This window comes from Lycium barbarum, chromosome 11 (genome assembly GCF_019175385.1).
Source record: "Lycium barbarum isolate Lr01 chromosome 11, ASM1917538v2, whole genome shotgun sequence".
Lineage (NCBI taxonomy): Eukaryota > Viridiplantae > Streptophyta > Magnoliopsida > Solanales > Solanaceae > Lycium > Lycium barbarum.
Genome location: NC_083347.1, coordinates 18,232,795 through 18,259,528, shown reverse-complemented (window position 1 = coordinate 18,259,528; position 26,734 = coordinate 18,232,795). Strand labels below are relative to the sequence as shown.

At 35.7% G+C, this 26,734-nt stretch overlaps 2 protein-coding genes and 1 pseudogene across 2 annotated transcripts; 2 read left to right on the top strand and 1 right to left on the bottom strand.

Annotated features, from left to right (window-relative positions):
* The first annotated feature begins 348 nt into the window (after nt 1–348).
* Nucleotides 349–1,313, top strand: LOC132618942 (uncharacterized). Its single transcript, XM_060333926.1, has one exon. The coding sequence runs from the start codon at nt 573–575 to the stop codon at nt 936–938; it is 366 nt and encodes a 121-aa protein (XP_060189909.1). The 5' UTR covers nt 349–572; the 3' UTR covers nt 939–1,313.
* A 9,868-nt stretch (nt 1,314–11,181) lies between these two features.
* LOC132618907 (fasciclin-like arabinogalactan protein 21) lies at nt 11,182–12,623 on the top strand. Its single transcript, XM_060333903.1, has one exon. The coding sequence runs from the start codon at nt 11,387–11,389 to the stop codon at nt 12,422–12,424; it is 1,038 nt and encodes a 345-aa protein (XP_060189886.1). The 5' UTR covers nt 11,182–11,386; the 3' UTR covers nt 12,425–12,623.
* A 164-nt stretch (nt 12,624–12,787) lies between these two features.
* Nucleotides 12,788–17,832, bottom strand: LOC132618460 (disease resistance RPP13-like protein 4; annotated as a pseudogene).
* Nucleotides 17,833–26,734: the final 8,902 nt, after the last annotated feature.

Genomic DNA, 26,734 nt, shown 5'->3' with positions numbered 1-26,734 from the left:
GATTCTGAAATCTTTAGTTAAAGATAAAAGGATATTTCTCCACAACAATCTTTTCGGATGATTACATTTTATTCATTCTTCCAGCTGTTGTTTCTCTGTTTCCGTTTGATGTCACTCTCCTTTCCCGCTGCATAAATTTACGTGTAAATTAAAGATTCATCTCACATTACTATTATGACCAATAAAGCTGTTTGAACTACTTTCTCCAAACCATTGGGCATAACTGGGTCCCATCTAAAGCCCCAGCTGGACACCTTTCCCAACGTGTCTTCTCATCCTTTAAAGGCTGAAACTTCCTCTCAACCTTCAATTATATTTTATTCTTTATTTTTTATTTAGTTTCCACACACACTTTCACAACTTCTCTCCTCTATTTATACACACAGCCAACCAACCACTCAAACCCAATTCTGTAGCTCACACAGATACTTCTAAGACTTTCTAAGCTCTCTGCCACAAAATATTCTCGTAGTATAATTATCAACCACACTCAAAAACCAATTTAAAATTTGCAAAAACCCCCATTAAAGATTCTTTTTGCTGCTTTTGCAAAGATTTCCACTTTCACAAAAATGGGTCGATTCAGATTTTTCTTCTCTTACTTTTTGCTACTAGGGGTCTTGTATTTTCAAGAAGTGGCAGAGGGATCTACAACAAGAAGTATTGCACTAGCATATCCAAGAAAACTGATGGTCCATAGAGCTTTGTTGTCAACAACAAGTACTGAGAGTAACATAGCAGATGCACCTGGTGAAAATGAAGTTGAAAAAGGACCTTCCATTGGAGAATTAGCACCAGAGAGTATTGAAAGAGAGCATCATCATTCAGATAAGTCAGTTGCTGGTGGAGGGGTTATTATTGGTGGTCTTGTTACTGCCATTTTTGCTGCTGTTTATTGCTACATTCGTGTAACTAGAAAGAGAGATGGAGAATATTAAAGCACCGGTAAAATTAAATTATAGAATAGGAGTATTATTTTAGTCAGACAAAATTTGTGAATAGTTTAGCTTAGGGGTTGCTTATAAGTATCATATTAATTTGTTGGTTCTTGATATAGGAAATAGATAGGAAATTTTTGTGTGAGAAACTTCGGATGCTGAACATGGGAAATTAATTACATACAATTTAAGGATGTTTGGAGCTAAATTTGTCCCTCTGTGTATGAAGTAGAGCTGAATAGTTGAATATAACTACTATACTTGACTGAATATAATGTATTCCCGTGGAATGCGCCTTAATTCAAGAGAAGTTGTTAATGGACTGTCCAATGTTATTTTGAAGGAACATTCTTCTCCTTTTATTTTCTCGTTAAATTTATTATTGGGCAAAGGTGTAAATATACCTCTTGCGATTTAGAGAATAAATACTCCCTCATTGTAAAAGTAGTATATATATATACTCCTACCATTTAAGTTATTTTTTTATAAAAACTCCCGTCAGTAAAAAGAGTATATTTGTACAATTTTATAACGGCAGGGGTATATTTACACTATTTTATAACGGCAGGGGTATATTTGTATTATTTTATAACGGCAGAGATATATTACATTATTTTATAACGACAGAGGTATATATACGCTACTTTTATATCGAGGGATATTCATGTTTTAAATCGCAAAATTTGCACCTTTGTCCTTTATTATTTTTTCTCATCGGAGCTATCAGCTATATTCTCGAAGACTGCCAGGAACCAAATTTAAGAAAATGGAAGCCTTTTGTTTGTAGTTTCGTACTTTAAGATTAAGGTAATCACTGCAAGAGGAGAAAATAACACACGAAAGGCTCATTCCCTTTCCTTGGCAATACATTCTATTTTTCATAAAATAAGTTGTCGGGAAATGAGGAAAAAGACTTTTCCTTATTTTCCAAAAAATGGCATATGCAGTTGCAAAACAAAATGTTGGACTTTAGTGATTCAGTTCCTACTTGAGGAGTTGCATGCAATTGCAAAGCACAACGTTGGACTTTAGTGATTCAGTTCATACTTGAGGAGTTGCATGTAATTTCGTCAGAAATGTTAGAAGTTACTCCAATTTCAACTTATGTAGTTTTGTTTGAATGGATATTAAGTTTAAAAAAGAAAGACTTTATAGCCTAAAATAAAGTTTAGACATTTGTATAGTTATAAACATCTCATCACTGGTAGAAGTTAGAACAAGAACTTCTAAAATAAATCATTACTCTTTCTCTTTCAATTTAGTGGCATACTTTTTTTTTTTAGTCCGGTTAAAAAATAATGTTATCTTTCAATAATTAGAAATAATATAACATTAAAAATATTTTTTTATCTTTAATGAAATGATTTATAGTTACATAAATATCTAAAGTTTATTTTAAACTATAAATTTTATTTTTTAAATTTTATATTAAATTAAATAGTATCACATAAATTGAGATGGACATAGTAAAACTTTGGTAGGTTGAGACATATTTAAAGTTTTAAACTACAAGTAGGGGCCGACCTAGTGAAGGGATAAAAAAATAAAAGAAAAAGAAAACAGAAGAGGAAATGAAAAGAATGGAGCCATGTGCGCGTATTACCTTTATATTTATTGCCGCCACTGCAGATGAAGAAATAAAATATTTTGCAAGCCCAACGATTTTCCAATTTGATGAAGCACCGACCTTGGTCAGAAAATCTCACCAAAACATTTATTTTGTAACGTTACAACATCAATCTTCACGTCTTAGTTCGATAGGCTATTATGAGGTCATACTAATTGATACCAGTATTTTAAAAGAAAGTTTTAGAACTCGTTTCGAGGTGGGACACTGGTAAAATATTTCGGGACTCACGTGCGAGGCTTAGTGCAGATTGTACGACTGTACGCTCTAAACACGCCTAATGCCAAATGCTCGGGTCTCGCCTAATAGTTCTTACACAAATTATATGTTAAATTCTTTAGTTAAAATCATTGACCCTCATAATTCTTTAACAAATGAATAATACTTAATAGTTTTTCATCCATAGAAATAGGAAGATTGGGTGTAGCTCAAATAACAAGTCGTAGTATTACATATTTACTATTTGAGACTTTCGTGAGGGTGAATATCACTTGATATTTCTTTTAAAAATACATAGCCGAATTGTACATTTTCACTTGTCATTGGTATTTTGTCACGTGTATCAAAATTGTCATATTTTATTATTTCACTATTTGAAAATAACTTTATTTTTATTCATGAAGGAGTTATGTTTTAATTATAATACTGATAAAGTTTATTGATTATTTGCTTACAAGGAGATAAAATGAATAGTACGATAGTAATATTGTTTTAAGAAATTGTGATTTTTTCATTGTTTGAAAGTTAAAATATTAGAGTTGATCTACATTTCATAATACCTTTCATTTCATTGTATTATTTATACTTGTAAAATTATGTTATATATAAATACAATTGTAAGTGGTGCATAATGGATTGCTTTGATTAGCTTTTGTGGGAATCAAGCGCGCGCGCGCGCGCAAGCAAACACACACACACACACACACACACACACACATATATATATATATGTATATATATATATATATATATATATAAGGACAAACTTAGGGAATTTTGTAGTCCTCACAAGAATTTCCAAATTTTTTAAAGCTTTTTAATTAATTACTTTTGGGTTCTAATCTTATTTATTTAAGTCAATTTTTTTTTTGTTTTTTGTTTTTTGTTTTTTGTTTTTAAGGTCTACTTTTCAAAAGTTATGGAACCTTCTACCTCATTTTTCATGTTCTCTGGTTTTCTGTTTGGTGCTCGATATCCGCATTTGAGCCCAATTAATCCAAATAATTCGTACTGTATCGCGCCCATTCAGGGGAAACGCTCCCTCTAAAGATTTTTTCCATATCCATGTGTCACGACCCAGCCCCGTGGGCCGTGACTAGTGCCCGAGCTGGACACCAATACGTACATGTCAACATTATCGGGCCGACACTATAGGCCTCAACTAATAACATCGCATCATATTCACATACGCAAGCCGACGAGGCTGCCACTATACATTAAAACATTACGCAAGCCGACAAGGCTGCCACTACACATTAAAACATTACGCAAGCCGACAAGGCTGCCACTACAAAACAATAACACAAGCGAGCCATCAAGGCTGCTACAACAACACGACAATATAAGCAAGCCGGCAAGGCTGCTACAGCGACAGAACATACACAATGTTCATAAACACAACTGATCACATCTGAATACAACCCACATACATGTCTACAGACCTCTAAGAGTTTCAACAGTGAAATATGACGGGACAGGGCCCCATCGTACCCTTAGACAACATATACATAGATAAATCAAAAAGGGATCTGTACCAAAATCTAGGCTACAGAACAACGGAGCTCTCCAAGATAGCAGAAAGGGAATCCTAAGCTGGCGGATCACCAAAGCGAGTATCTGCACCTGCGGGCATGAAACGCAGCCCCCTGAAGAAAGGGGGTCAGTACGGAGTATGTACTGAGCATGTAAAGCATGAAAAACAGTAAACAGGATCATAACTGAAATAAGGAGTACAGGAAACAAGTACAATGTCCAGAATACCAAAACACTTTCCTTTGAAACATAAATCATGCATGTCAATGTCATATATCATATACATATATACCGTACCCGGCCCTCTAGTGAGGGGCTCGGTGAATAAAGTCATCATATGCCCTCCTGGCCGCCATAACATGTCATCATATCATCACATATATATATATATATATATATATATATATACCGTACCCAGCCCTTTAGTGAGGGACTCGGTGAACAATGCAGTGAAACTGTGCACGATAACATACCCGGCCCGGGACTCGATGAAAGATATATTGAGGCATACACGAGGAGAGTAGTGAGAAACCATATGCAATTTAAAACATTATCAAGACTCAAACAGAATAAGAAGAAAGGGTTAACACTTGAGTATTAATAGCGACAATCCTATCAAGTATCCCTCGAATGTCATTATAGAATATATCAAGAGACTTAGAAGTCATAACCATGTATCAAGATCATATGAAACAATTTATAGAAGTCTAGACATTAGCTATTACAGAGTTCTTGAGAATAGGAGCTTATGTATTGACAGTTATCCAACGTACAGAAAACTGAAGAGGAAGGCTCAATCACTTGAGAATTGTAATGTCAAGAAGTGAATAAGAATCATAATATCACTCAAAGCTTATGAATGGAATTACCCCAAAGTTCATATCAGTCATCACTTAAGTCTAAGACATGCCAAAAGAAAGAAGGGACAGCTTTACATACTGTTGACACCCAATTTTGTTTCTCCTTTATTTAATTTTATTCACTCGGGCGTCTAAATTTACTGACGAGCTAAATCTTTATATTCACTACTATTATTTTCGCTACTTTTATTTTCAACATTACGAGCATTACTTTATCACAAATTTTAAATGTTCGTCATCGTTTCATTTTCGGGTTTGGAATCGTTAAATTAATTACAAGACAACACTTTGTGAAATCTTTGTTTTTCTACATATTAATTATTAATTGTCTTTACAAGGTATATATTGTACTAGTTGTTAAATTAGAAGCCAAAAAAAATAATTAAAATAAAGAAAGAAGAACCCATATTTTCGGACCAATATTTGAGCCAAATCAGTCCACCACACGACCAGCCCATTACCCACTACCCCTTCCACCCGGTCCAGCCCAACAAAATTCGCCCGACCCGGCCCAATCTCCTTATTTCCTTTCAGTTGCCCTAACCCCTTTCCCTCTCTCTTTCCTTTCTCCTCTTTCTCTTGCCGCACCCCTACCCTCTCCTCACGCTCCCTCCACTCACTGCTGTCCCCCACACCTCACGTTCCTCTCCACTTCCCCTTGTTCCCCACGCCGCTCCTTCGTCTCCCTCCCACGCTCCTCTCTTTACTTTAATACAAATGAAACCCTATAAATGTAATCCGAGTTGAATCGTTTTAGAAAAAGGGATTTTTGATGAGTAAAACCGAATAAAACAGAGATCAAACAAAAAAAAAACTGAACAAAAACGGAGAAAAAACAATAATCCAGCGTTTACACGATCTGAAATTCCCAAATTCCCCTACTAAAACACTAGTTTCGGTCGCCTCAAATTTCCCAGAAATCCTTAGATTTCACGACTTTCATTCGCTTGATCATCATTCTAACTTTAAGACGGTTAAGCATTCATTTCTGTCTCGGTGGACTTTGACCACGACAGAGATCTTCAGATTCATTTGTATGAGTCTAGAATCTATCAATAAGAGAGAGGATTCGAGACCCCGACGCCTCAATTCATTGCACACAAAAAAGCTGTCAATACGTTAAACATCAGCAGTCCCTTGTTTCGAACAAATTATCAAGATATGGGTTGATTGATTTTAAGAAAGCTGGCTTCTTCTTTGTAATATGATTGGAGTGTGTTAAGCTCCATGTCAATATCTGGCTGAAGCTGAAATCTGTTTCATTCCATTGATGTGATTATGGGAAATTGCGTGAATGTTGTGGTGGTTCTGTGTTTATTTAAATTTCTACGTGTTTATACATTGTGAGTATACCGTGTTTGTTTAAATTTCTACGTGAATGTTTTTACATGTTTAACCTCATTCGTTGATTATATACTAATCCTTTTCTTTCGTTTTTATGCATGACTATCGCATACGAGTCCGAGGGACTCGTTTTCTTTCACATTTGACGTTGGGCTAAAAGCCCAACATGACTCATCCCTTGTCCAGCCTCTAGCCGCAGCAGTCCACAAAATGATTGGGCCAAAGCCCAACAACAGCCTGGTCACAACAGTTCTAAAATGGGCTGAGCACATTAAACTTATTTCCCCTTCTATTTTATTTTTTTGAGCATTTAAGTTGTGTTGTATGACTAACACTTTAGTTTGTTAATTTAGATGAACCTTAGCGACATTAAGGGGTTTAGTTTAGTAATGGGTAGTTAATCCCACAAATTACATTCTCTTCTATTTATGTTCTAAACTATTTATAGTATCTATAACATTTATTTGGAGTAATTGATTTTCAAATGGCATGCCTACACATTCTTGGGTTAAAGGAATCATTTTTCATCTCAAGATTTTCAAAACATCACAAATTATACGCTAATGTTAGCTTATTTTGAGAAATAAAAAGGCAAGCCAGTTCTGTGGATAACTTCTTCACTTTAGCTCTTTTTCAACGCTTGAAACGCATATTTGTTAAAACAATCCTTACATAGTCTATATTGAACTATTAGTCTTCCGTAAGTTTTACTTTTAAATAGCACTTAAAATCTTCTTTTATACAAATAATTATTTTTCTACGAGTCCTTTTTAAATTGCATTCTTACAAGTCTATCTATAACTTTAGTCACATTTACAAAGCTACGTTCTTTTACAATACTATATTTACACTTAGCCTAACTAATCATAAGTCCGGTCGGTTAATCATTGTTAATGGGTCTTAAAGGATGCCTAATACCTTCCCTTTAGACTAATTGATCCCTTACCTAGAATCATTTGGTTTCGTAGACTTTAAAACAGATTTAACTTTAGATAATAACTTTAATAAACTTTAGGTGCCCTAATTCACCGTAAATAATTAGGTGGCGACTCCTTAAAATAAACAAAAAACAGGAATCACCAATATGTTGTACCTCTAATTTAACCCGGTTAAAATGGGGTATGACACATACCTTTAGCGCTTGTTTGCAACACAACACGTATATGCTGCCCGAGTCGTCTTAGCCTATATTAAAGCGTCAAGAACTATGGTTAAGCTACGGAGAGATTCAAAACATATCCAACGTTAGTAACTCCTTCCTAGATAATTAGACGGCGTTGCCCTTATATTCAAACCAATTACATAACAACCAAGCCAATATCAATAACCACACGTTCAAGTACTAACCCGAGACTATTCAAGACAAGATTCGAGGACGTTCCGGAAAGCCCACACAACATTCCAAACAACCTACATTTACAATATTCGATAACAATCCGCGTGCGATTAGTACACATTCAAATCATTCTTAATGTCCCATAGTCTTAGCATTTTCATCGAAACGATCTTCTAACAGCCCAACCAATACAATAACATCATGTATAACTTTAGTTACACTTAATCTTTCAAGCTCAACAAAAACAACAACGACATATCAAAAACAGCCCCTAACTACGACATAAAAGATGCTCGAAAATCTTGCGAATACCTACGAACACACCAAGCAAACCACATACGATTCTTACACGTTATTTCATACGACCTTCTCATCTAATTCTGGTGAAATACAACAATAGGCACACGACAACTACATCATCTATTCATATGCAAGCGCACTACATTATTGTCACTATAATTCTTACAACAGCGCACAAACAATTTAACTTCAACTCTAACCATTAAATACCTTCATTCTCATCATAAAATTCATAACAACAACAATCAAAGTACCAAGTAAAATCAGTTCACCACCTTCTACACAAAACAGTCCCTACACAGTCTCAACACCAACATACATAATTCCATGGACTCCATCCATATCCACAAATTTATACAAGTTTAAATTGCCTCCAAAATGTGTATAAAAAAAAAGAGGTCAAATCTTACCTTAATCAACTCGACTCCGAGAATCAATTCACGTTGGAATCCTTGAATGTATATACAATTTTTGCAATCTCAATTTTTCCTCCACAATTTCTCAAATCTCGGCTCAAATTGAATTTGGCCGAAAACCTCTTTCTTTCTTTTTTTTCAAACTTTTTTTTTTGCTTTGTTCTTGAACAAGTTTGTGAAATGATCATTTCATGACTTATTATGGCTATATATATGGTCCCTCCTAACCCTACACGTGCACCCTAAGGTGTCACTTAATTTGATGATTTGTCCCCCCCCCCCCCCCCCCTTTTCTTTTAATTAAAAATCGGGTGGGGCCCACTTGTTTAATTAATTCTAATTAATTACTAATTCCCACTTAATAATCTAATCACAATTAATTAATTTCTAATCTCCAATAATAATATTTTTACACTAAATAAAATTTATAACCAATTAATTATAATTTAGAAATTAAAAATTAAGGGTTCCTATTCCGTGTCCTGGAAGGGTTCCGTCTTTAACTCACAACCGTCTTTTAACTCGCATCAATTCCTTTGTGAATAACTCGACGTATAAAAGTACGGGGTATAACACCATGTTCGAACCCCTAATCCCTAATTAAGGGAGGAATAGCTCCATCCGCTGCACAAGTTAAATTATGTATTTGTCTTAAAAGTTCATTAACTGTGTATAGATTATTTATTTAGAACTAAATAACTTCAGAAAATTAGGATACATAACTTATAAATGTCAAATTCTGGCTCCGCATTTGGTTTGAAGTAAATAATTTTATCAAAATGGAATTTAAAATATTAAAGGAGTGGAATGAAAGTTTTTGCTTTCATATATTGAAAATATACTTATATGAAATTTAATTATTACTAACGTAATTACCCACTTGTGACTACAATTGGTATATGGTTGTTGTTGTGTTGTTGTACACTTATACTAACACAAATTATATTTCTTTAATTAAAATATCTACTTTTATATCTTGAGTTTAAGCCCGGGCCTCACATAACTAGTATATATGTAATATTATTGCAATTTTACCTATTTAAAAAATCTTTCTTTATTTCTTAAACTTTGTGCCTAGTCAAACACCTTCATATAAAATTGGATGGAGGAAGTACTTCTTTTTCAAAGCATTTGATTAAGGGTAAGTTAGTAAAAAAAAACACTTAATTTCTAGGTGAGTTGTTTTCTTAAGGAGTGTTCCCTAGCTCAAAACACCACTGTTATTTTCTTTTTGGCAATTAAAGATTTTATTAACTACCAAGTGCACCAATACAAAGTAGGAATTAGTAGCTTATATGATCACTCAACTTTGGGTAGTCGGCTACTACAGTCACTCAACTTTGTGTAAGTGACCTCTATAGTCACTCAACTTTGTTTTGTCTTCCAAAAGTCACTCAGCTATGAGTAAGTGGTCTTTATAGTCACTCAACTTTGAGTAAGTGACCTTTATAGTCTCTTAACTTTGGGTAATTGACCTTCATAGTCATTTTAGTCGAAATATAATTTCTGATACATATTTAATGACATGACAGTTATTATTTGATTTTAAAAAACATCTTAAAAAATAAAAATTATTTATTAAATTTATATATTTGGGATTCAATTCATCATATTTAGTGCATATAATACTAAACTTTAGGCTATTATTCATCATTAATACATAAAAAGAATTAACTTAAACAACATATCTCAAGTAATATTGCAAGACATAGATAAGAAAAAAAAAGTTATTCTAATAATATAAAATTCTATCAAATTAAGATTTAGGGTCTTCAGTTTGCTGAAAATAACTAGGCTAATGTGTTACAGTTTGAGAATTTTTTGAGCAAAGTGGCTGCTGGAGAATTCTCTGGTGAAGATTCGGCTAGTAATAGTGAAGATGAGATTGAGGCTGAAGGAGGGGATAATGTCGTCGAGATAGAATTTTATATTCGTAGAATAACTTTTTTGATTATTTATGCCTTGCAATATTACTTGAGATATATTGTCTAAGTTCATTATTTTTATGCATTTAATGATAAATAATATCCTAAACTTTAGTATTATATGCACTAATTATGATGAATTGAATCATAAATAAATAAATTTAATAATTGATATTAATTTTTTAAGATATTTTTCTAAAAATAAATTATAACTGCCACATCATTAAATATGTACAGGAAATTATATTTTCGACTAAAATGACTATGAAGGCCAATTACTCAAAGTTGAGTGACTATAGAGGCCACTTATCCAAAGTTGAGTGACTTTTGAAAGACAAAATAAAATTAAGTGACTATGGTGGCTAATTATCCAAAGTTAACTCATCATATAAGCTTCTAATTCTACGAAGTAGACGGTGAAGCCATACCAGGATTGTCTCTTCTCAATGTCATCCAAACAAACCTTTCACAACTAAGCTTCTTAGAACCTATCAAAATCATAAAGTACATATAAAATTAAAGGCTAAAAACACCACTAAAAGCTAATCGAAAAGTCTGTGAAGGAATTAATGAATGAACGGAACAATAAAGACACTCAAAAGTTGATATCAATTGATGATAAAAAAAGGTTGATATCAATTGTTTTCTTTCGTATTTTCAGCTTAGAGGGTGGAGAATGCAGATGTTCCCTTCTCTTTTTCTTTATCTGTGAAATGAAATAACCAAACAAACTGCGAATTCAGTATAGTTCACTTAACAGACCACTCAATACAAGGCATTACTCAATATTCTTTCTCTGGTTGAAGCAACTTTTCTTTCTCATCTTCACAAAACACAAGAATCACATTGCATACACAAAAACAAGAAGAGAATTAATTGTAAGTAACTATGGCTAGTTCTGGTTGTCATGCACTTTTCTTCGTAATCCTCTCCATAATCCTAGCATACACAGCAATCACCACAAGCATGCACTCTAAATCAACCAAGAACTACTCAAATTCATCTCAACAACTCATCAAACATTCCCTCACAATGAACGCTTCTAAAGCTCTACGTAATCAAGGTTTCAACATCTTAGCTACTCTCCTTCAAATCTCTCCTGAAATTTTCCTTTCAACTCCTCAATCAACCATTTTCGCCATTCAAGATTCCGCTATTTCTAAACTCTCTGTTCCTTCTTGGGCAATGAAACAGCTTTTACAATACCATACTTCACCTTCAAGAATCCCATTTCAAGAATTGTTGAAAATGTCCCAAGGTAGTTGCTTGATGTCCCTTTTATCTCAGAAAAAAATAGCCATCACCAAAGTTGATGAAAAAAACAGGTTTATTATGATCAACAATGTATCTGTTTCTCATCCTGATTTGTTTCTTGAAAAGAGTCTTTCAATTCATGGAGTTACTGGGACTTTTTCTGTGTTAGATTTTCATGGAATGGATGAACATATGGACGTTATTCAATCACCAATATGTGAAGAAACATCAAACACAAAGGACTTGGTTGATTGGACTAGGATTATTAAGTTGCTAAGCTCAAAGGAATATGTTTCGTTTGCAATTGAATTGCATTCTGTTCTTGATGGGATTCTTCGAGATTCTGCAAATTTGAGTGATGTAACAATCTTTGCTCCTCCAAATTTGGGATTTTTATCATCCCCTTCACCATTTCTTGAAAGAATTGTAAGGCTTCATATAATGCCAAAGAGGTACACTTTTATGGAATTGGCTTTCTTGCCTGATATATCATCCATCAAGACACTGGCTCCAGGCCTAAATGTTACCATTTCTAAGAGAAATTTTTCGCGCATTTTGACAATTGATGGCGTCGAGATCACAGCACCGGATACTTTTGTATCGAAGAGGTTCGTCATCCATGGAATGTCTCGGCCTTTTGAGTTGGAGGAGCTATCCATTTCATTCAGATAATTAGCTTTCTTATTTTGTGCCACTAAAGCATTAGTATTTCTGTTAGATGTATATTTTACTTGACCAAGTTTTGCTGTATTCATTTCAAACTAGATTTAAGATACTAGTACTAGATATGCAAGTTATACTAGTCGTGCTTCTTATGTTTAGATTTGTAGCTCCAAAATTGTTATTTGGATGTAACATCTTAGCAGAGTTGATAACCACAATGTCGCAAAGTATTTGTTATCTTCTGACTTGCTAGTTCTATCATAGTTGATTTCAATGCCCAATTGCTAATTTTCATTTGATTTTTTCGCTTGACGAACTTCCAATAGATCGTAATGCCTGTGACAAAGTCTGCAGCCTAAGGAAAAGGAAATATAAGCTCCACCATTCACAGTAACAATAAATCAGCAAACCATACAAAATTATCACCTGTTCGTTACATGAAAATTGTATATGAATAAAAACTCACAAAACAAGCATACAGAATAGAAAATAAGTGAACACTGTGGCAACAGCAGAATGTGGTACCAGTTTTCCACGAGGAAAAAAAAAATTGGAAGAGCGCATTATTGTGTACTGAAACTGAAGATGGGAATCCTATAATTTCAGTGCGTGTCGTCAATTTCTCCTTCATTGGACGAAATCACATCCTGTTCGTCTTCGTCTTCCTGCTCTTCCTCTGGCTTTGTCCAATATCCTAAACCCTCAACGTTACACGGGAACCTTTTCAGCGAATTGCAGTGGCTGACTTCTAAGTATTTGAGTGCTGGCATTTCACTTTGGAATGTTTCCCATGTTTCCCCCACCCTAGGAAAGATTTTCAAGCACAGTCCTTCAACATTCCAGTTACCCTCATTACCTCCCCAGAAATTTTCACTCATGCGGTTAAGCACTCTTGAATCTTCGATACAAAGGTACTGCAGTTGAGGAAGTGAAATGGGGTTTATCCATGCTGGTGTTGTTTCTCCGAGGAAGTGCCTTAGGTATAATTCTTCAACACGCGTTGGTGGTGACAATTTATCCAGCTTCCTTATAATGTCCTTGTTTTCACAGTCTCCAGCATTGATTGATAGCACCCTTAGTAGTTTAAGGTGTTCCAATGCAGCCAATTCCTTGTGCTCCATCATGCTTTCCTCCGTTATGTCTAATTGCAGTACTCGTAGTTGAGCCAGTGCCACGATCTCACTCAGGTGACAAGCTTCTGTTGTTGCTGGGCTTGGTATCTTGAACCCGTACAGCTCTTCAATATTAGAAAGCCTAGAGAGACCTTGTGGTAAGCATGAAAAAGATGGACAACTTCCAACATCAAGAATTGCCAATCTTGGAAGTGTCGTGATTGATGTTGGTAGCTTTTTCAGTTCCTGGCATTCTCTAAGAACCAGTATTTGGAGACCCCATAACTTCCTAACAGAATCTGGAATTTCGTCCAACTTATCAACACCTCGAAGATTTAAATAAGCTAGTCGCTTTAGTGATGTGATCCAGCTCCATAGATCGACTAAACAGATGTTTTCTAGCTTGACAAATGACAGGTCCAAGACCCTTAGAGTCTTGATTTCAGCCAGAGCGATTTTCCTGTTGAAGCCGATGATATTTGTCGTAGTGAGAAGAAGTGCTGTAAGCTTTGAATTCCCAGCCAAGGATTGAAAAGTTGTTTCTTTGGTGACCCCCAAGTGCCTAGAGTTAACTGTGGCTATGTGCCTACCTCTTTTAAAGCTACAAAATGACTTCTTCTGCAACCAGGATTACCATGTCCCGAACCATATCATGCATTTTGCAACTGTAAACTCTACGATCAAAGTTTCTTCTTTGAGCAGCTTCAACCAAGCACCTACTCACCAGTTCGGACAAGTAACTAAAAGCTACATCTGTTGCAGTTTCTGTGCCATTGCTACGGACTAATCCTTCCCCTACCCACCAACGAACCAATTGTTCCGCCTCAATTTCATGGTCATCTGGATAGATTGAGAAGCACAATATGCACTGCTTTAGATGAGCTGGAAGCTCATCATAACTTAGTTGCAAAGATGCCATTACGGATATATTGCTTTCACTATCCAATACCAATTTCTCTCGAAAGTTTTCACATATCCGCGTCCACTCCCCGAGTGACTGTGGTTTTGATGATAACATCCCACCTGTGGTCTTGATGGCTAGAGGAAGACCATGACATTTGCGCATGATCTCTCTCCCAACATCTTCCAATTGAGCATTACACCTCCCTTTAGTTGACGAAAATGCAAACTTGCAGAACAATGACCAACTCTCTTCATCATCAAGCAATCTTGGTCGATGAATTCTTGTTTCTATGGCTCCCATTCTCTTAACAACATCCTCATTTCTTGATGTGATTATAATACAACTATTCTGCTCGATAAACTTGGGTAATCCCCTTGAGATCCTATCCCACCATCCATCATCAATGCTCCATACATCATCCATGACAATCAAGTATGACTTATGTGAAAGTGCTTCAAGAATTCTGTTAAGCATCTCTCCTTTGTCAGTTCCACCATCATCTACATTTAGCTGTCTCAAAATTCCCTTCATGATTGCCAGCTCATCATAAGTTTGAGATACAGAAACCCAAACTTTCTTTTGAAATCTCACATTCACTTGTCTGTCGTGGTAAACCTTTTGCGCGATTGTGGTTTTACCCAAACCGCCCATACCAACAATGCCAACATGATGTAACGACTCGCTGTGAGAAAGGATCCATTCTTTGATTTTTCTTGTATCTTCTGATAATCCCACAATTTCAGATTGGTCAAAAATGTGTGAAGTCCATCGTGTCCGTCTGCTGCTGCTATCCTCGCTTCTAGATTGTTCAGTTATTGGACCAACAAAAGTCCTCAGCCTCTGATGCATTTTCGCTATCTCCTTGTTGAGTTCTGTCAGTTTCTTTCCAGTGTTGTATCTGAAAGAAATCTCCCTTGGAGATGGAAACAAGCATGAAGAATTCCCTTTCATCTTTAGATAATCTTCGCGAATTTGGCAATCCGTGATCACGTTATCTGCTTCATAAGTTAGTTCTTGAAGATCAGATAAGGTTGATTTGATAGACTTATTGTTTCCTTTCAGCCTGTTTGCTTCAGTGAGATAACAACGCATGAGATTCAGCTCTTTCTTCATCTCTTCAAACTGACTTTCAAATTGCAAAGCATATTGAGCATGCATATTCACTTGTTTTGCCAAGTCGTTCACAATGAGCTGAGTTACAGCACTTATGATTGGGTCGCCCATCTCTCAGCTGCAAATTTATCAAAATTGAAAACTTAATGAGCCCTCATAGACATTAAATGGAGCAGAAAAGAAGAAATCTGCTATCAGTTGCAATGATATTTAAATATTTTCGGATTAGAGAGATTCATTATGGTTGTCTTGTTATGAGTCCCAAATTGCGTGAGCCTTACTTGTAAATTGTCCTCTATTTACGACTCAAAATTTCCTTACTGAGCTAGGATTACATGAAACTGGTATTTGGAAATCCACAGAAGTTTTATTGTTAACTGACTGAGACAGAAGGAAAAAATTTCTGGTAAAAATGCTTCTAAGTGATATCATCATGACTCTCCAAGTCATGTGCGATAGAAATACCTAACTGTTTAGAATGAGTAGTGGGTTTGAACTAAGTCTTGGCTAATTAGACGTTGAAAATCATAATGTAACGATGCTTTTCAAATCCTACTATCTGTTATATCCTTACTGGAATAATTATTGCTAAGAAGACTATCTTGTGGCATATTACTAAAGTCTTTGCATATGAGTTCTGTGAAAAATGAATATCTAAAAAAGCTAATCTGAAGCTCAATTAGTAAGTAATATGAAATGATATGGCTAAACTTTCCATTGCAATGATACATGATATGTTACCTAGACATTTGCAACCATGAACTGATGTTTAAAGCCGATTCCAGATTTCACTTACAAATAATTTAGAAGAAATTATTCTGTGATAGACACTTGGGTGACACATAAGAAGGTCTTTTATATTAAAGAAGTAGCAGGAATGACACTGGAACTACACATGAACTTATCACTGTGTAAGTACATAAACTTGTTCGAGAATCAAGAGCTAGTAAGAGATTACAAATAATTGGTTCAGAAACTAATCAGTTTGTTCCAAAGATATATGTTCCTCAGACTCTTTAAAAATATTGCTGGACATGTGTCGGGTCCTCTAAAAGTAGTGCATATTTGGAGGGTCCAACACGGGAGTAACAACATTTTTTAAGAGTCCGAGCAACATAGCCAAAGATGCTATTATGAATGTTTAATTTATTGTAACTTCTAAGAAGAGTCTCAAGATTTCTTACCTCACTGTTAGCTGATAGTCTGATAACAATTTTGCTCAGAGGACTCAGAAATCCAACAGTGTCTCCGCAAAACTCTTCAAGACCTAATCAACAAGTCATTAACTTAAATAAAAATGAAATGGAAAGGAACAGGGACATATGAAGAATGTAAACCTTCAGGGGAACAGGGACATATGAAGAATGTAAACCTTCAGGGGAACTGTGTAGATGACAATAATAAATAAATAAATAATTAAAAAAAATACTATGACACGTTTTACATCTACATTTGGCAATTACCTGAAGTGGACTGGATGACTAGTCGTGACCAAGAAAATATTGTTTAAAAGCTAGGAAATTAGTCTAAACTGAGGTTCCCCTAAACATATCTTTTGCAAAATAATAATCTTTTCTAGTTAGTAAAATGATTTAATTACCAAAAAATATGAAGCATGACATGTTACGGAGAAGAAATATTAAAACTCTGAAACATTGCAAGAGCCTGAGAGAAGCATAGAATAAGAATGGATAAAGGAATATTTACCTTAAACTAGTTATTACAAGTCTAGAATTCAGAAGAAAAAGAAAGGTTTGTGCTCCTTCAAATTTGGGAAGTGCCTATTCATTAGAAAGGGCGAAAACTACAGATAAGAGCAAGACCCCCTTTCTCTTCACTGGATCAAATATTAAGTACAACTTAAGAGATTCCATTTTGTTTGTGGCCCCATTACAAATGTTATTTTAGCTATATGATTTTTTCAATAAGAGATTAGTACAAAAATAACATATTCGTTTTCTTATATTCAAATTGTAAATGATCTAATTAGTGTTGAAAGCAACGGTAAAGTTATCTCTGCGTGACATCTAGGTCACGAGTTTGGGCCGTGCATGTAGCCACTAATCAAGGGTAGGCTGTTTGCATCACACCCCTTAGAGTATGACCTTTCTTCAGACCCTGCTAATGCGAGCTACTTTGTGCATCAGACTTTTCCTTTTTTAGTGTTGAGACATCTAGAAATTTCTCCATATGGTTAAACTTTTTTCTTATTAGCATTTAACTTTTTATGAGCTCTAAGCCAGAATTACTCAGTGTAAAGTCATGGGTTTGAGCCGTATAATCAACTATTAATAATTGTGTCATATTAGACTATCTACACCCCCCCCCCCCCCCCCCCCGCCCCTTAAGATCAGCCCTATCCCGAAACCTGCATAAATGCGGAATGCTTTATACATCAAACTCTTTTTTTTTTTTTTTTTTTGGTTGATGTCAAATTACTCAGAGTAATGACTAGTGACTGAGATTTAGTGGGCAAATTAAAAGAATAAGCATTTGCTTGTCTTACGATAGATGTTTCACGCACAAGTCTAGTTATGGCCCAGGATACCAGAATAGAGGCCCATGGAAAATTTCAGTTTATTGTAATTGGTTGTGTTCTTCAATCAATCTTGCAAAAAGTCACTTTAGATCATAGGATTCCTTTTGATGTTTTCCATTAAATTGAAGGTTAATTAGGGGCATCTGATCCTCATGATTTGTTCTGCTATTGACCACTCGACTAATCTCCACTTTCAGATCAAGTCCCCATCAATGTGTTCTAGTTCCAATTTCCTTCATAATATGTAGCCAAATTGTTTTGGCTGGTAAAATGAGTATCAAATAGTCGGGTGATTACTAACGGGCCAATTCGGTAAAGTTTTATGCTCCATAATATTATCCTTTGTCAGACAGTAATTATAAAAAAATAAAGAGTTAATTTTTCCTAAGTTTCACCTCAATTATTCGCTGTTCCTGTTTCCTACTTGAATTAACACCATCTATGTATTAAAACACACCTCAACTATCCGTTGTTCCTTTTCCTATTACTTGAGACCATCATCTCAAAAAAAGACACCTAAATGTTAACTAAGGTAAAGTTAAAACTAAACCTCCGTTAATAGTCTGCTTAACCAATGTGATTCTAGGTAAGGGCTCTATATTATCCTAAAGGGAAGGGGTCAGACATCCTTTAGAATCCGCTAACTACGGTTGTCCGGCCAAACTTAGGTTAATTAATTCAGATTAAATATAATACTTAACTCTTAAGAAAAAATAGGTTGTAAATGTTATTGAGGTTTTAAAGGGAAACATAATGATGCTATTTAAACTGACTTGAAGAAATGCATAGTAGTCCACTTAAAATAAACTTATAAGTATTGTTAAGCTTAAAAATAATAATTTTATTGTAAAAATGAGACTGACAAAATATAATGATTTGTATATAAATAGAATGCTTTTAAGAGTAAACCTAGCCAATGTGGCATTATATCAGTATAATAGTGTAAGAAATCTAGACTTGTTTTAAAAAATAGAATGCAAAGATGATGAATTTCTTTCTCTTTTTTACTGATTTATTTAATTATACTCGGCTAAAAAAATAGACATGACTGATTCAAACTTGAAGAGTTATTTATAAAATAATACTTGAGTTTATACTTGCGTATTAGTGACGTTTTTGAAACATTTATGATAGAAACATGATTCCCTTTACTTAAAATATATAGTCATGCCATTTTGCAAATCAATTATCCCAAATAAAAAATGAAACATGAAAAAGAATGGTATAACTTATGGAATTAATTTTTAATCTTCCTTAAACTAACTACCCATTACTAAAACTAAATCTACTAAATCATTAGGATTCATCTAAGTTAATAAAATAAGATAAGGTTAGTCATACAAAAACAATCAAAATACGCAACAATAAAATAAAGTAGAGGGGAAGAAAGTTGAATGGATCTGGCCCATCTTCCCGGCCCAGCTGCTGCACACTATGCATGTTATTGGGCTTTGGCCCAATAAATTTTATATATTGATATTGCAGATTGTCTTGATGGGAAATGATTCAAGATGATTTCGTTGGGCTTTTAGCCCAACAACGCATGCAGGAGAAGAACGAGTCCCTCGGACTCGTATGCGAGTTTCATGCGAAAGATAAAAGGAAAAGGATTAGTATACACTCAACGAATATGGCAAAACATGTAAAAAATATAAGCTCAAAATAGATCAGTAGATGATATATAATCTGTATATTTTAAATATATTTTGTGTATACACAATTCACAGGGATGTATTAGATACATCAACATATACGAATTCAAATAAGCACAAAATCATCATGGCGTTTCACACGGATCTGCACCCCTTTTATATTAAGGTAACATGACTATGTACCCAAAAGTTAAGCCACTCTAATGAGGCAAATAACAAGCTCAGGCCTAAATAAAAAAAGAAGATACATTTTCCAGTATAGTCATATGGTATTTCAAAGGTCAACCTTATATATAAGTCAGCAGGAAAGATTCAAATTTAGCTAAGAATCCAGTTAACATCTTGCTATGATTTAACCAACCAAAATCTTAATATATTTACCGAAATCATTCCAACATACCGCCTCCATACAGTCCAATAGACTAAACCTTTCAGGACATTTTTAGATCTTATTAAGACTATGTGAACCCTGTTTCAGACAACAATAAACTTCTGCCAACAACCGAACCAATAGCAATACTTCACAGGCCAAACAAAGACTCCAAGGGACCATACTTTCCTTCATGCATTGACTTAAATTTATGTGTACCATTTCTTGCATCAGCAAATGTGAGGTGCACTAAACAATGAAATACACCTTTTGAAAATAGAATAGGGCATTAAAGCCATGCTTTTCAAGAGGAGTCGAGGCATGTCATTACACACTATAACCAGGTTATAAGGAAGCTTAATAGGATTCCTACTAGATGTTCATACTTCACACAGAGCATGTGAGTTCATATTAAGGAATAATAGTAATGTTAAATGTATACAAATCATCTTTTAAGCATTTAAGACACTTTCAATAGCCAACCAGTGAGACTGCCACAACAAGTTAAATCATTTATCAAGGAATTAAGATAAACACAGAGTTACTTGTAACACTATTAGAGTAGGCTATCCTACAGGTGAATCACCTGATCAAACCATTAACTAAGCGAAGCATAAACAGATGTGATAAACTAAACATAAGCAAGACTGAACAGAAATTCATACTGAGGACTAGGTAGATCATATATAGTTTGATCAACATATTAGCCTAAAACCTCAACTAAATAAGACTAGACTGATACACATATAAACACACAGTATGTTATACACACACAAACATACAGAATGCTGGAACTTAAAACCAAAGGAAAGGAGTTTACAAAGGTCTTGGTCAGTTTAATAACTCAAGTTACATGTTTTTTGGTCTCTATGAACGTAGTTTTAGATCCAAGCAGCCTTATACAAATTGGTACACAACTTATCATCAGGGTTTAACATACAACAAAATTTAAACTTCCTAAAGACAAACATCATTTGAAATAACAGCTCTGTATTGACTAGCAACCAGACATATGCATGCTTAAAGATTACTTTATGCTTCCAAATACCAAACAGCTACTGACAAGTCACATAGGGATCAGGTAAACCATCAAACATACTACATAAGCATTTTCAACGATTCTGACTAAACAAGATATTCAAGCTAGCACACTATGATCAAATTAATCACTTACACAAGTAAACCAATATGCTAACAGGATCGTAATAGGAATATAGCAAATGCCTGAGAAAGCAATAGGCAGAAATAGAACCAATCATGTACTTAATAAACTTTAAGACTAATAACATCTAAATCATGCCATACAGTAACTAAAAGAAACAACACATAAAACATGCTAACCTAACACATAATCAACTACAAATAACCAAAGAGACAGAACAAAAATGCAAAGTAAAAAGAAAGGGGAATTACAGACCTTTTTGGGGTGCAGCGAACTAGTGTGCGGGGCTTCGATATCCACTCGAACACTACAGAAATTCGAACTTGCATATTCTCGGATTCAAAACGAACATCCACAGCCCAAAAAACAGGATTTAATTTTGTGACGATATCGAACAATTAAAAGTTGATATTTTGAAAGGGGACCGGAACCATTAAAGACTTGTGTTTCGAAATGACTATCAAGAAGTATTAAGGTATCTCTTAGGGGGTTTCTGAATCGAAAAAAAAACCTCAGTTTCCTTGGGGAATTTTTGAATCGAAAACCTCTCGGTTCTTGGGGGGTTTTCACCAATAAAAAATCCTCAGATTCTAGGGGGGGTTTTCACCAATCCAAAAAAACCTCCCTTGATGACTTAAAAAACCGATTATTTATAGGGCGATTCTAGAGTTTGTTGCGAAGAAGAGAGAGAGGAGCGGGGACAGAGAGGAGTGGGGTGACAGACGGAGGTGGAGAGAACAAAAGCGTGGGGGGACAAAGTATGGTGGAGTGGCAGTGGCGTGGAGAGGAGAGAGGGAGAAAGGAGGGAGAAGGAGAGAGAGAGAGGATAAGGAAGGGGGAGGCGGCGGATCAGGGAGAAAATGAAGAAGGGACCCTAGTGGTTCCCTTATTTTGGACGGGAATTGGGCTTCCGGGTCGGGTTAAAAAATGGGCTGGTTTGGCTAAAATATAGGCTGGGCAAATAAAAAGAATGGGCTGGGCAAATAAAAAGAATGGATTGGTCGGAAATGTTGGCTAATTATTTGGGATGGGGTGAATTAAGTTGGGCTGGTAAATTAAAATGATGTCAGGTAAATTAAAATGTGGACTGGTTTTTTGTGAATTGGTCCGAAAATAGTACGAGTTGATTGGGCAACTACATTTAAATAAAATACCTATTTAAATAACTTGTGTTAAAATATTACTTAATATAAAATATGCAATTATTAGTGCTCAGATAAAAAATGGTGTTGTAATAGCCGTGCAATAATATTTCGAAAATCCACAGTAAATAAACACTATTATCTAATTATGCAAAGATAAATGCGATGCGTGTGCGTAAGCTGGCAAAAATGCCGGAATGATAAAATTGTGAATACTAATAATAATAATAATAATAATAATAATAATAATAATAATAATAGGTAACTGTAATAGAATAATAAAACGTGGGTATTGATAAGAGGCTAGTAATTATAGTAAGATATAATATATATATTTTTTAATTTTCCAAAAATATTAGAAGCGTAAATAGGTATTTCGGAGGAGAGGCGGGACAAAATTGAGTGTCAACAGATGTGATTATAATACAACTATGGTGCTCGATAAACTTGGGTAATCCCTTTGAGATCCTATCCCACCATCCATCATCAATGCTCCACACATCATCCATGACAATCAAGTATGACTTATGTGAAAGTGCTTCAAGAATTCTGTTAAGCATCTCTCCTTTGTCAGTTCCACCATCATCTACATTTAGCTGTCTCAAAATTCCCTTCATGATTGCCAGCTCATCATAAGTTTGAGATACAGAAACCCAAACTTTCTTTTGAAATCTCACATTCACTTGTCTGTCGTGGTAAACATTTTGCGCGATTGTGGTTTTACCCAAACCGCCCATACCAACAATGCCAACATGATGTAACGACTCGCTATGAGAAAGGATCCATTCTTTGATTTTTCTTGTATCTTCTGATAATCCCACAATTTCAGATTGGTCAAAAATGTGTGAACTCCATCGTGTCCGTCTGCTGCTGCTATCCTCGCTTCTAGATTGTTCAGTTATTGGACCAACAAAAGTTCTCAGCCTCTGATGCATTTTCGCTATCTCCTTGTTGAGTTCTGTCAGTTTCTTTCCAGTGTTGTATCTGAAAGAAATCTCCCTTGGAGATGGAAACAAGCATGAAGAATTCCCTTTTATCTTTAGATAATCTTCGCGAATTTGGCAATCCGTGATCACGTTATCTGCTTCATAAGTTAGTTCTTGAAGATCAGATAAGGTTGATTTGATAGACTTATTGTTTCCTTTCAGCCTGTTTGCTTCAGCGAGATAACAACGCATGAGATTCAGCTCTTTCTTCATCTCTTCAAACTGACTTTCAAATTGCAAAGCATATTGAGCATGCATATTCACTTGTTTTGCCAAGTCGTTCACAATGAGCTGAGTTACAACACTTATGATTGGGTCGCCCATCTCTCAGCTGCAAATTTATCAAAATTGAAAACTTAATGAGCCCTCATAGACATTAAATGGAGCAGAAAAGAAGAAATCTGCTATCAGTTGCAATGATATTTAAATATTTTCGGATTAGAGAGATGCATTATGGTTGTCTTGTTATGAGTCCCAAATTGCGTGAGCCTTACTTGTAAATTGTCCTCTATTTACGACTCAAAATTTCCTTACTGAGCTAGGATTACATGAAACTGGTATTTGGAAATCCACAGAAATTTTATTGTTAACTGACTGAAGACAGAAGGAAAAATTTTCTGGTAAAAATGTTTCTATGTGATATCATCATGACTCTCCAAGTCATGTGCGATAGAAATACCTAACTGTTTAGAATGAGTAATGGGTTTGAACTAAGTCTTGGCTAATTAGACGTTGAAAATCATAATGTAACGATGCTTTTCAAATCCTACTATCTGTTATATCTTTACTGCAATAATTATTGCTAAGAAGACTATCTTGTGGCATAGTCACGGATCTCTGGATTCTTATGTAGCTGCCCAATTTGATATCTGGTAATCAAAACATAATATAGCTCTCCAGATTCGTTTACTATCCCAGTGAACTGAATTCTTCCAGATTCGTTTACTAGCTATAAGTAGCTTTTAAGCATCAACTACTGAAAAACACTTTTTCTAGTGTTGGATTTTGGAATTGTCAAACTCTAAGAAGGTACTAAAGTCTTTGCATATGAGTTCTGTGAAAAATGAATATCTAAAAAAGCTAATCTGAAGCTCAATTAGTAAGTAATATGAAATGATATGGCTAAACTTTCCATTGCAATTGTAGGAAATCAATCCGTAATCTGTATTGATGTATGATAGTCATTATATACAAAGTAGGTATCTAACTGTCAGCATAATACTAGGCTAAATTATAGGACCTAATTACTATACATAAGGAAGAGATCACGCCAAATATACATTTGCTAGTTATGAAAAGATTATCCTAATATTTACGTTGACTATTTCATAGTCTAACACACCCCCGCAGTCGAAGCGGGAGGTTGTCGTATGCTTAGACTGTCCCTGAAATCATCAAAGAGTACGCGCGGAAGACCTTTAGTGAAAATGTCTGCAACCTGATAACGGGACGGGACGTGAAGAACACGAACTTCTCCACGGGCAACTTTCTCACGTACGAAATGTATGTCCATCTCAATATGTTTAGTGCGTTGGTGCTGAACTGGGTTACCAGATAGGTATATGGCACTAACATTATCACAATAAACCAATGTAGCTGTCCGGATGGGACAACGGAGCTCCAAAAGAAGGTTGCGAAGCCAACAGGACTCAGAGACGACATTAGCGACACCACGGTATTCGGCCTCGGCACTAGACTTAGACATAGTAGGTTGCCGTTTGAATGACCATGAAAGTAGATTATCGCCAAGGAAAACACAGTAACCGGATGTGGATCGGCGAGTGTCTGGACACCCACCCCAATCTGCATCTGTATAAGAAACAAGAGAGGCAATGGAGGATTTGTACAGATGGAGACCAAACTCAATAGTACCTTGAATGTATCGTACTATGCGTTTAAGAGCATTCATATGTGCAACCTTTGGATCATGCATGTGAAGGCATACTTGTTGAACCGTATAGGAGATGTCTGGTCTTGTGAACGTAAGGTACTGCAACGCGCCGGCCAACTTACGATATTGTGTGGGATCATCGCAAGAAGGCCCGGCCGTGGCGCCAAGTTTGGCTTTGGTGTCGACCGGTGTCTGACTCGGCTTACAGGCAGTCATGCCCGCATGCTCTATAATATCTGCTGCATAATTTTTCTGAGAGATAAACATGCCGTTTGAAGTACGGGTAACAGCAATACCCAGAAAATAGCTTAACGGGCCCAAATCCTTCATAGCAAATTCGGCACTAAGCAGAGACATGATGGATTTTCTGAGAGCATCTGAGGAAGCTGTGAGAATAATATCATCAACATATAGCAGAATGTAAGCAATGTCAGAACCTCGACAATAAATAAAGAGAGAGTGATCAGATCGGCTATGTGAAAAACCAATAGTGGAGACATAGTCTGCAAAGCGTCGGAACCATGCACGGGGAGCTTGCTTAAGCCCATATAACGATTTCTTCAAGAGACAGATATGATGGGATTCTTTGGATCCTTAAACCCAATAGGCTGATGCATATAAACAGTCTCATTAAGATTACCGTGTAGAAAAGCATTCTTGACGTCCAACTGATGAATGGGCCAAGAGTGTGCAAGTGCAATGCTCAAGACAGCACGAATAGTAGCCGGTTTGACAACAAGATTGAAAGTCTCGTCGCAGTCAACTCCAACCTGTTGAGACCTGCCATCACAGACAAGACGGGCTTTGTGCCTCTCAAAAGAACCATTAGATTTCTTTTTATGACGAAAGATCCACATAGAACGAATAAGATTCATATCAATGGGACGTGGAACCAACTCCCACGTTTTATTTTTAATTAGAGCATTATATTCATCAACCATGGCAGCTTTCCAATTGTGGTCATTTAAAGCACTCACAGGATTTCGCGGGATAGGCGAGATGGAGGTGGTGGTGGAAGTGTTGAAGTTGAACGGTTGTTTGGGCTTATAAATCCCATGTTGGCTTCTAGTGACCATGCGGGTGGGCTGCTGGGCAGTGGTCACGGGTGCAGCAGTAGGGGGGAGGGGCTGCTGGGCAGTGGTCACGGGTGCAACAGTAGGGGGGAGAGGCTGCTGGGCAGTGGTCATGGGTTCAACAGTGGGGGGAGGGGCTGCTGGGCCAGTGGTCACGGGCGGAGTGGGCTGCGACAGAAAATGCAAGGTATATGGAGAAATCCTATGGTCCGAAAAATCATAAGAAGTTAGGGTTGGTGAGTGCAATTTTGAGAAGGGAAATTGAGTTTCCTCAAAGATGACATGCCTTGATATGATGATTTTGTTGGTTGATAAATCATAACATTTATATCCCTTATGATTCAAAGGATAGCCTAAAAATACACACGGGGTGGA